Below are 12,880 nucleotides of genomic sequence, written 5' to 3'. Positions count from 1 at the left end.
TTCTTTAACCAGCTGAATATTGAAATTTATAAATATAAGTATTGAACTTCTTTAAGATGGCATTCCTGGGCATTATTAATGCTGACAGGATAAACATAAATTTAACACGAAGCACGTTAATTTACCTTTATCCTCCTGGCATTCATATTATCAATGAATGCCAACTTAAATGTTTCCAAACTGAAATGGAATTGTAAAATAGATAGATGAATAAATAATACGTAATATATACAAAACCTGCTGATCAAAGGCTATATTTTATCATATATTGAATTGGACTTAGTCTTTGCATTTCTGAAAATATTGATTCTCGAGCTGATATCTTTCAAGTCCTTGCAGTGGTGACGAAGGTGAGGGAGATCTCTGGTACTCTAAAATACGTGTGTGGATATTTAATACCAGACTGATACACAAGTCAAGTAACACATCACCGACTTGTACAAAATTATACTAATACCTAACCTTGTATACATACGTGCGAGATCTTCAATAGATTAGGTTAAAACGTTGTTAGAGACGAAGGAAGCCCACAGGGGGCTCTAATCGCGGAGGTAATTGATATTTGGTGACAAAAAGCAAGGTCCCCGATTAAATATCTAACGATCTGTGATTTTCAGATTTAAACAGAAATATTTTTCTGTTTTTTGTTTTTTTAAACAATACTGATTTGTTTCCTAATATTTCTATACACAAGTGTGTAGCGACTATCATATGTTGACCTGTAATGTAGTTAACTGGAACAAAACACTGAATACCAATAGCTCAATTACTGATTAAAACCCTATATACAGTACATAATACATACAAACTGAACAGGTTTGTAAGGCCATGTTAACGGTAGAATCTATATATACGCGAGGGTGTCGTATTTGTTTACAAAGGGTTTTAATCGCCAAGGTAGACGGTTTTCATGCAGGTATTTTCAACCTTATGAAGTATTGATTGTAGTAAGTGCTAAAACTGATAAATACATGAAGAAAAATCAATCAATTTCGATCAGTCACGCACAAAGTTATCGATCTTGAGAGGACACCGTCAAACGGTGACAGACGTGAGCTGTTTATGAAATATTAGTGTCGTGACCTCAAACAACTGTACAATTGGACAGCAGACACCTTAAAACTTCTTAAATTCAAAGGTCAAACTTAGACTGTTGGAATAAGTATACTTGGGTGTACTGAAGTTGACCAGTGCAAATATTTGCTTTTCGGACCCGTGAATAGTTGGAGAGTGACAATTTGGAATGTGATAGACGATACTAACAGAATACTGTTTCGTAAATGGAAAGCAAAGTGAGTATTCTTACCTTTTTTCTAAGAAATTTAGGTTTTATCATATTGTTCCTTTTTAATGTCGCACATGACCGTTTGATAGTTGACATGCTTATATGTTTCGGAAACATTTTATCCAGAAATAAGGAGCAGGGAGGAGTAGTGGCGATACCGTGGGGGTCGAGGATTGAGTGCTAGGTACCAAATGATTAGAAGATACGTGCATACTACACGTATAGATAGGGCCGGGATGGCTCAGGATCACCTCACGTTGGTACCTTGGAAGAGGGAAGTGGAAGAGAGGGAGGGGCTGGTATATGACGGGTGGATGAAAGGCACTTGGCCAGTGAAACCTGTGTTATACCATACTGATACTCGAGTAGAAAGGGGAGGAGTAACGGAGTAGGGGAAAGTAAATGGTAAACCATATTTCATATCTGGAATAAATGACAGAGAAGCCGGAGGGCTGGGTTGAGGGTAGGGATAGAATGGTCAGGCAAACACGTATTATTTATCATAGACGTAACATCTGATAGATAAAAGATGGGAATGTAGAATAAGGATAAGATGGGGTTGGAGTAGGGGTGTGGGGGTGGGGATGGTGGTGGGTGGGGTGGGTTGGGGGCTGGAATGGGGGTGGGGGGGGGAGGAGAGGGAGGTAAGTAACAGAGGCGTGGACTGATACACGTCATACATGTCCTACATTGTGCTTGATGTGTTTTACTGGATTGTAATAGGGACTTTTACCTGGGGTAGAGTTTAGTGGGTAGTGGTTCAGAAATATCTATCACACAACACTGCTATTAGGATTAATTGTCATTAAACTTCTGTCTATTTTTGCCCTATAACTAGGTTTGTATGTTGATCGATACCATTTCAAAGCAGACGACATCGTGCTCTGTTTTCTAACAGAATGATCGCGTCCCGGTGATTTATTGATAGTTCATGTCACATACGTGTAAATACTGAGGTACCGGTTATAATCCCCGCTCAAATCGCCATTTATCATCGTTAAATGGAATATGAATGCATGTTTAATAGCAAATCTTTGATAAATTATTTCAAATTTGAGACAAAAAGATAGGTTAAGAATTTCTCTTTTCAAAATATTCAATTTTCCAGAGCACACTGACAGCTTGTCACCCAGTGTACATCTGTGTCAACTGTCCAATGAACCAGGGTTCTGTATACAAATGTCTGTTTGTATGTGTGTCAATCAATAAAGGACTAATTATACCATCAAATCAAGACATAGATTATTGTAGGACACTCTTCCAAACTCAAATCAATGTTCAATCTCATTTCCGGTCTAAGGAGGAAGCACATTAGCAACGAACATCGCGCGAAACCTCATAAAATGGCGTACAGACAATGACATCTGTCGGATTCACGGTAATCCGATTATTCACAGGATATAAGTTTTAGTCGTTATTGATTGACGCCGTGACAAATGCATTCATAAAAGAAAAAAAGAAAAGAAAAAATGGTGGTGGCTGAAGGAGGGGAGAGGATTAGGGGTTGGGGGTTGGGGGTGGGGTTGGTGGGGGGGAGGGGGTGGGGGCGGCAAAACAACCCAACACGATAGCTCTAATTGATATTCTTTGATATGTAACATAGTACTTGATACAGTGTTACATAATTTTACGATATTTTCCACAGCTTTATCGTTGGTGTTACATGGCTTTATACCGGGAGAACGCACGTGGATTATGTACGCTAACTTACTAATAGTATGTACATAAACTAAAATATCAAGTGTGATAACTGTTACGCCGAAGTCCATGTTTACTCATTTTCATTTAAAGCCGAGTTGATTCTGATTTGATATGATGGTGTATAATCTGTGTTCGTGTGTACCTCAGCATCTTATTTAGTCAGGGGGGAAATCCGATATCTTATTGAATACGCGACTGTTTATTGTATAACAGGAACTCTGAAAACATCGGTGAGATTACTTATATGTATACATATTAACAGAAATGCCTTCAATACATCGTTGTATTGGTTGCGTCATGATATCAATAAAAGTTATGTTCACTGAATGTAGCATACCAACCTCTTATATTTATAGATAGTTTCCCTTCAGTGCCTGTTCAAAGTTTCAGAACTCTTTGGATGTGTAGATTTTATCAGGACTTTCATGGAGTTTTGAATTTTTTTTTGTCCACGCCCATTTGGAGGCTGTGAAACTTTGGATCTTGTTTCTTGTCTTTTCCCCTAATAATACTTCACTTTAGTCTGTATATTATACATCCGCCCAGGCGGACAAGGTACCAGTACGGTTTGTTCACTGACCGTGAAATGCTGCTGGATGTTTTTGGCGTTCTGGTTTGTCCGTTGTCAGGATGGCAACAGATAAGTTGTCATGTTACCATGCCTACGTTTACTGGTTATGTGACGGACACTATGAAAGACAACACCTAGTGCTAGGAAAAATCATGGAGGTGGATATTCTGCAGTCAACGCTTCATCATCCACTGGAGTGACAATAACGGGTCGAAGACGACTGCATGGACAGACTCAAGTGGGCATCTCAGTCTAAGCTGTTCTCAACTCCGTTCCAGAGACGTGCCCTACCTTGACAACTTTTTGGGACCTTATGAGCAGTATTAGTCACATCGAAGCGGAAATAAGGCTAACCAATTCGTGTCTGTTGAACATTTACTGCGTCGATTGAAGTGAACGTTAAACATGTCACCAGCGAAACAAGGCCCGATCATCCAAGGAAACAGTTTTCATATGACCTTGGCTATTGAGAGAACCTGAACACCAAATAAAACATGTAGCATTTTCCTTTTCTGCTAAGAATGTCGGACACACCGCCTGATTTTAAAAAGAAAAGAATGTGCTCTGAGGAAGCACGAAAACACTTTCAAATCACATCGCTGAAATGTATCTAAGAAGTCTTGTGTACAATTTTGAGAGGGCGAAGAAGGGAATGAGAGAGGGGAAGGTGTTGTGAGAAAGGAGAAGGCGGTGTTGTGAGAGAGGAGTAGGGGGTGTTGTGAGTGAGGGGTAGGTGTGTTGTCGGATAGGGGTAGGTGGTGTTGTGAGAGAGAATTAGGGGTGTTGTGAGTAAGGGGTAGGGGTTGTGAGAAAGGAGAAGGTGGTGTTGTGAGAGAGGAGTAGTGGGTGTTGTGAGTAAGGGTAGGGAGTGATGTGAGAGAGAGTTAGGGGTGTTGTGAGAAAGGAGAAGGTGGTGTTGTGAGTGAGGGGTAGGGATTGTCTGAGAGAGGGGTAGGGGTTGTTGTGAGAGAGGGGTAGGGGTTGTTGTGAGAGAGGGGTAGAGGTGTTGTTGCCTTTATGTATCCTCAATACGACAAAGTTTGTCATGGGAAGTTTACACCTTACTTCAGTTCTCTACATACTTCCAGGAATGGAACAGCTAATAAGATCGATTCCTAAATACAAAACAATCTGACTTCTGCCAATTTGTCTTTAGCAACAAAACTTCGCTGCATTTGAAGACAAAATCAATATGATATATCAAAAAGCATTGTCAGATATGTCCGAGGTATTTCCTATAAATGGTTGTATTTCTTCCTTACGATTCCTATCCTTTTCAATACTTAAATACACAGTTCTCCTTGTGATTTAAGAATTAATGATTGACGTAAACAGTTCGCCGTAATGTGTGTTATTTAGATCTTAATTTGACTGTGCGAATTATTTCCTAAGTTGTCCATATAAGGGTATGAAATATCAAAATTCCGGTTCAGTCTCGCGTGTGATTTAAGTGTACGACGCGGTACTTGTAACAGCCAATACTGATTCACAATAATAACTGAATATTAAGATTTCCTCATTATGCTTATACTTCCTTAACTTCAGCAATGTTTACAAACCTGGGACCTGACCTAATCAGTTCATTTAACATCACTTCCTTTTTATATATTATATGCTTATCTCACGATCCGGACTCGCATACTGTCTCATAAACAAATCTTCCTGTTGAAAACAGCACTACATTCCTTAAACTATATCAATTTCTGATGTACATCTGAAATATCGATATGTAGTTTTATCGGATGTCACACTGATTAGCTGATTTTAATGTCAAATCTATTACAATTAAATGATTTTCAAAAATAGACAAATATATAAAGGATTTAATTAAGTACTGTAAAGGGTGTTATTTAAAAGAGGTTTTGGGTTTTTATATTTTCGAGAATGGAAAAGAAGCAAAAAGACACTTGAAATAAAGTAAAAAAAGAACAGAAATTTCCATTCTATAACCTCCTCGAAAATTGCACCCCTTTAGTAGAATTGCAAAAAAGAAAATAATGACTCATGGAAGAAAAAAATTCACAGTAATCACATATCATTGACTCAAAATAACTACCATCAATTAACATTGTCGAAATATGTCAATATATCTCTGTGTGATAAGAACTTTGACCATTTTACGATACCTGAATTATTTCTCACCGTTTTCTGACAGCTCCACCTTCAGGAAGTGATGTGAATCATTTTGTTACCAGGAAGATTGCTAAGTGATTTGTCCTTATCTGCGTTATTTGATAACTTCCTTATCGCGCTAGTAATAACTAGGGCTAAAACAAAAAATATAAAAGATATATATAAAAGATAAACACACAATCAATTATATCAATCAAAGCGTTTATGTAAAGAATGATTACTTATATAAAAGATAACAATGCATAATCAATAGTTCAAAAATAACATTGACAACCATACGTTATAAAACAATGTCAATTCATATGCAAACAGATATACATGTATAATAGATTGGTAAGTATATTATATCTATATAAACAAGCAAATTCGTGGAATTTATGTCCCCCGCTTTCCAAACATATTGTAAGTAAATATTTTAGAGGTTAGGAGAAACATGTCATAATGCTATGAAGAATGTTATATTCTCTAGAGCTATGATGTCTTGCTTTAAAGCCAAAGAAAGATGTAAAGGATTACAGAGAGTAGATGTTTTATTGGACATATCAACAGATGATGCTGATTGCTGAACTCAGTCTAATGTGCCCTAATATGCATCTGCTGACCAAGTTTCATCTAAATTGGATTATTTTTAGGGAAGTTAGAGCACGGAAATGAACCGACCAATGAAATCAAAGGATACCTCATTAGTATGCATAATTATTAACAGATCACACTGATAGTCAAACTCAGATGCATCTGCTAACCAAGTTTCATCCAAATTGGATGATATTTGGGGAAGTTAGAACACGGAAACGAAAGTGTGACAGACAGACGGACGGACGGAGGGACAAACCCAAATGAATACCCCCCGTTTCGGTGAAAGCGGGGGATAAAAAGAAGACTTATATGAGACTAGCTGTCCTATTACATAAAATAATATACTATTAATTAATAATAATGATATACTTATTTACAATACATTGTTTTATATTGCTTTAAAGCTGACGTTGATTTTCTCATATGAAATATTGTGACAATAATTTAACACATTCGTATTGTACTCATAAGTCATTGTTACCAACACAAATGATTAGGCAGTAAAAAGATTGCAAACTTAAATATATAAAAGAAGGAACACCATGATACCTTAGTGTCATGAATGAGTGATATATACATATATCAGAGGTTACGTAATAATGTGTGTTAGGGAGATAATGTCTGACGATGGTCTGGTATTTGATAGTACATACTATGTTGGGTCTAAATTGCTAAACCTGGGTGTTATGTAAACACAACGTTATCTGTTCACACAAGACAAGTCATACGAAGGGCGAAGTTGTCGTTTAATTTTCTACTGATTTTTAAAATGAAACGCAGGTGAAACACTGCTCCGATAAAGATGTGCATGGATTCTCCTTGAATGAGATATGTAGATAACTTCGGAAATCAACATCGTGAAACGTAAAGCAAAATGAAAGTGAAACGTCTAGCATTAATATAAAGTAATAGAATTACATAGCACGTGTTTTTTTTTCAGAAATCATCTTAAAGTAATATACAAATGGAATAATCCACAAAATATTAGCAAAGATTATTATCAAAGTTATACCAGTCAGAACGGCCTTTTCACAAACATTCAATAATGATCATGTTTAATAGTTGAGGTTTCAGGTTAGTAAGTCACACCACTACTATTTACAGACAATCAATGTTATTCAAATATGACATTTATAGTAATCATCTGCTATTGTCAAAGACACATACTTTTAGTGTAATTATGGGATTTTGAAAAAGAATTAGCTCACTAACCTAACATAGAAACGCTGTCTGATTTGCTTTCTACTGAACAGTAAAGAGATTAGGGAATGGAAGCAATTTAAGTAACAGCATTACGTTGATGTAATGCAACTGTTAAACAGAAATAAAGCTGTACTTTACAAAGTAAAGAACATTAAAACAAGCTTCCTTTTACATTTGATAAAAAGAAGTGCAAGAAAATTCAAATGATGAATTTTAGATTAGCAAGTTGTTTTTTAAAGCTAAAACTAAACACACACTGTATTGCTATCATGAAATTGTGTCATCCATGATGTTCATCATTTCGGATGAAGATTTTTACGACCCGCAAATTCGATACCTACATTTGGTGGTTAAGCAATATTTGTTTTACTTATGACTCCTCGATCTCTACTTCGGTGTGGCTATCGGAAGTTCCGTATACAACGTGCTTATTGGGTATGAGATTATCCGACTGATTGCGGCGATATTCAGAAGGACGGTACTTATTCCGGACTTTAGTGGCGATAAGTAATACTAGTGCGAGGAACACAATAGTAGCTACTATTGCGATAACGGCTACTGCCCCTCGTGACAAACCACTGTTGCCTTCTGTTGAATCACTATCACTCTGACTGGCTGGTTCGATGACATCGCCCATTTCACCGGTTCCTTCAATATCTGTCCATGTCAAACCATCCTCACTTATCATGATACTTGAATTATCTGAAAATCCATTGATAGGGATTTCCATAAACGGAGGTCGTATAATAGGCGGTAGACCTTCATTGCTCAAAGCGTTTGCCTGGATACAGTAGGATATTTCACATCCATTAACCACCACAGCCATGTGCTCGCTGTAACCAGTCGGACAGCCTCTTGGCCAATGAGCAGGGCCAGAACTTTTCAAAAATGTTTCTAAAACCATCATGTCATTATTACTTCTTTGATGTTTGTCTTCTTCGTCTGATGTTAGCTTCAGGGGATTTCCTGTTTTACAGCTGAAGAAACCACCAAAAGGTACTGAATAACGGAAACCAAGTTCATAGTCATCACTGACACAAACACGCAAAGTACTGCTGAGTTTCAAGGTATAGAAATATGGTGGGCAGGATCGACTGCCAGTCAGTGGATTTCCGATGGTGCTGGTGTACAAACCTCCAAAAAGGTACCCGGTGTTGGCAGTAACTTTTCCCGCAGAATAACACCAATATCCTGCGTATGATGCAGTTTGGGAGGCTGCATAATCCCCACAACAGGTAGAAAATCCAAGAAATCCACAGCTATGGCACCTACGAACTGTATTTGGAGTGTTCTTATTTCCTCTGTCAATCAACACTGCCTCATAATTTGGTGGACAAGAGTAATCCCCGGTTAAAGGATTCTTTTGCTCGAGATCAGTACACGTGTTGGACCGGATATTTCCTGACAAAGAACAAGTCTGGTAAATACCACCAAACGTGTAGTTGTTTGAAAGGCTGTGACATGTTCCGTCGTCAACGTTAGCCTGGAAACTGAAATTAGGAGAATCAGGATTGGTACAGCCCCTGTAGACGTTATGTTTGTAATAGAGATCGATAGCTTTCTTCACATGCTGGATAAGATCGTAGACTATAGACGGCGGTAGTTCAGGTAGAGCCATTGGTGTTATAATGAAGTGCAGGGGGTCTCCTGCCCGGTCCACAGTCACCAGATTATCCGCGATGCTATTGGCCCAGTCGTTAAGGCTGAAGTTCTTTGGTTGGAATATTGCTCCACCAATAGTAATCGTTTCGGAATTTGTTCTGTTTCCAAGATACTGGTCAATCATTTCTTTCGTCGTTGAATGCTCATAATTTGCACTGACATGAAATATGTCTGCGAAAGAAGCGCTTGCGGAGGCCAATACTTTACTTTTGTCCATACTATACGAACGAGCGTACGTGGACTTTATCTGATCCTGTTGTGCTATCACTGCCCCGGCATCAGCACTGGTAATGACATGGGTGCCAAAGTCCCTAACCAAAAGCTGACTTTCGTACCGAGCCATATTCGTCTGGTTTTTCGCTATCAGAGCTGCAATTGTCAAAAGCCTCGCTTTAAATTTCGGATTAAATGCTGTGTCGGGTTGTAATTTGGCCGAATATCGAACATACCTTGCTTGGACACGAGTGGTCACAGATTTATCCATCGTCTGTCTCGATCGGACGCTTTCTGTCTCATGCGAGTAGGATCCTCCTATTCCGAAATGTCCAATATGGAAACCCGCTTCAGCGTTGACCGTGCTAGATGTTGTTGAGGTGTAGTTTTGCCAATGTGAGAACAGCTCGGCGAAAGTTTCCATATTACTCTGCTTTAGTGGTACAGTGTATATTCCGTCTGGTAACAGATAACGACCGTCGTCTGTAGTTTCACATAGACTGTAGTTATAAGAAATCACCTGACCGCCATGTTTGTTTCGTAAGTTGTCCCACCCTCCTCCGGGAAGTACTTCGTACCGTATAAGTTTTTTGTTGAAGCTTCTCTGCAGACACCTTTGTGGATCTCCGACACTATATGTTATTTGACCAGTATTTTGTTTCTCTTCATCAGCGGAGACACTTGGAAAATTAACTACCGTCACTATCAACAAAACTATAGCGCAAAAGTACGCCATGTTCACCTTTGGTACCCGAGACCTCACTGCGGTTTGTTTTGGAAGTTTTACTTCCTTTATATAGAATGTCGCATACTTCCTGCTTGTAGTACATATATTTTCTATTGGTTTATCAAACGCATACACCCCCATATACACAGGCCGTATCCCTGAACCTTGTTCACCATATAGTCACTGTCAGGTGGATAGTTTTCGTTTCGATTTGAGAGCATGACAGGAAATATGTACTTTAATGTACTGCTCACGATGAAATGAATCATTAACAACTCCACAACTCCGTTTATGAACTCTACGTAGCCAAGACTGCCTTAGAGGACACTTGTGTATATAACAAATATGCTATAATTTCTAAACGTAAGAATGAAATCTACAGCTTATTTAACTTTTCTTACGACAGATTTCTTTTTTAAACATACGTTCATATCGTGGACTCTGGTTAGTGAATCAGCCACTGCCGAATATTCTCTGCTTACAATATTCAATTTTATTCCGAAAATATCTTCAATTGACAATGTATGTTTAAAAAATCTTTCATATGAATTAATCATTAACATTCGTTGTAATAGATGAATTTGTAAAAAAAAAAATACGAATTCGAAAATGTTGATCCTGCTTTAACATTGCAATATATCTTGATTTCATATATTACTTACGAAGAACCAAGACTTTGTTTAAACTTGATATAACTTTCCCCGATATGTTTTTTGACATGCTAACTATTTCGTGATGTACTATAGTCTTTGTTAAAGAGCCAGACCCATCTGTTATAGATATTTTTTCATATTTTATTAACTGGAAATGTTGTTGTATACTAATAGATAATATATAAATAAAGACTTGTATAAAGTTTCAAACATGAAATTGAAAGGGTACTAGAGATATCGGTGCCGGAATTAGTCCATTAATCAACACCAGGATATTAATATTGATGAGTAAAAGTCACGTGATACGTTCAGACGCGGTCAAAACCAAAACAAAAATGGAGGAAGTGGTGAGTAGTACGTCCATGTGACATCGCTTGTAAAGAGATTTTACCGATAAATGCAATCAATACTCTATATAGCCTGTATGGAAATCATGTAACGTATGTATTGATCACATCTTTCAATGCTTAGATATGACACAAAAAACGTGTAGATTACGAGAAAAACTACGATTAATTGCAAAGAGGTCCTTTAATGGGGGCTACTAACAGTAACGAACATATAGAGCATCGCGAAATGGATACATCTAAAGCGAATACTCGATGATAAGAGTATATATGAATATGATTTTAGTGTGATAATACACGAGAGAGCCAAACAGAGAGCGATACAGAGTATGAACCAGCCATCTTCCTTCTTTTCGCCTTAGAGTCTGTCAAAACACGTTTTCTTCCCCGCTTCCCTCGAACGCTTTCACCATGTTGGAAGACGACAGATTTATTTACAGACCTTTGCACATGCGTCAGAGGGCAGGACTTTCCGCATAATTATGAATAAGCACTGAGTCGTTCCGAATTCTTTTTCAAAACTATTGATTACGTTAGATTGGTAGCGATTTACTTTAAAATTGCGGTATAACAGGGTTAGTCAGAACTTTTTGCTACCCGAGAAAAATAGAAAATCATGATTTTTTATATATAAAATCATATCGGTCGAGGAGTGGGTCTAGCATTTAAGCTCTAGAAGGTCATTTTAGAAGTTTAGATCATGTATGTTAAAAATTTAACAGTTCACCTTTTAGTTTTTTATTATAATTTAATGAACATTTTTTCGAATACAGTGAGATTTGTGATGTCGTCTAATGATAATTTGCTTTCAAATAATTGGTGATGTCCATGTTATTTTGATTATTGCTGTTTTGGTGTTTTTCGTGTAATTTGTATATTGTTATGTTGTTTGAATGTCATAATTTGTTAATTTGAACAGCTGTGGTCTACATTGATCGTTGGTGGTTCTGGTCGTACAGTAGTCAATACATGGGAACAATGTTGCATTTTCAAAGAAAACAATGTTAACATCAGCAAGACCATCAGGCATACTAACGAACATTGAATAAATCTTCAAAGTTCATATCCCACAAGGACATAGAGCGATTCCAAATATGATATGATGGTGACCATAACACGTCCTTCCAGCATTCACTGACGAGATCTAGAAGTGAGAAATTTATTTTTGATGTAGTTTGATAATTTGGCTCCAATATATTTAATTCTAAGTTTGTTTTCACTTGTATGTCTTTTGCACAATTTTCCTCGCTTGCAAACACTTTGACGTGAGTTTATCTGTCAGCAAGCAACATCTTTCACAGAAATCCTGATATTGGGAACGCGCAATTAAATATCAAATCCACTGCGATATGTTAACACTGTGTGTTAGTGAAGAATGCAGGAATGTTCCAATATAGAAACGGAAAATTCACGGTAGAGGAATAAAACCTATCCATCTGCCTTGCTTTTTTACCTTGGTAGAAAACTGTGTTATGCCAACCATTGATGATTGGTTTCAAGTTGAAGTTTTCAAAAGTTTCATTGCCTGATCAGTTCAATTAATTTGTGATACTAGTTGTTATACCAGAAAGATTAAACGTAATGACCGTGTGGAATTTAAATGGCTTGATGTTGATATCAACGGAATTCAGTTCTTTCATAGGAGAGATTATGCAATTACTGGTTGTGAACGAGAACTTATGAAATTATTCAAAATATCAAAAATCTATTGCATTGACAATTGCAAAAGCAAAAGATAAACTAACTCAAATGTTTGAGACTACAATTTATTTCTTTTAAGAAGTAAATAGTTTAATAATCAGGAGCAAA

General features: G+C 37.3%; 1 protein-coding gene across 1 annotated transcript; it reads right to left on the bottom strand.

Moving 5' to 3' along the window:
- Window positions 1–5,891: 5,891 nt before the first annotated feature.
- On the bottom strand, window positions 5,892–10,178 carry LOC132564186 (macrophage-expressed gene 1 protein-like). The gene has a single exon (XM_060228860.1). The coding sequence runs from the start codon at window positions 10,078–10,080 to the stop codon at window positions 7,840–7,842; it is 2,241 nt and encodes a 746-aa protein (XP_060084843.1). The 5' UTR covers window positions 10,081–10,178; the 3' UTR covers window positions 5,892–7,839.
- Window positions 10,179–12,880: the final 2,702 nt, after the last annotated feature.

Source organism: Ylistrum balloti, unplaced genomic scaffold (genome assembly GCF_031769215.1).
Source record: "Ylistrum balloti isolate Yb309-2 unplaced genomic scaffold, AGI_CSIRO_Ybal_v1 Utg372038, whole genome shotgun sequence".
NCBI lineage: Eukaryota > Metazoa > Mollusca > Bivalvia > Pectinida > Pectinidae > Ylistrum > Ylistrum balloti.
The sequence above is the reverse complement of the archived record's forward strand: the minus strand, read 5'-3'. Positions and strand labels throughout refer to the sequence as shown.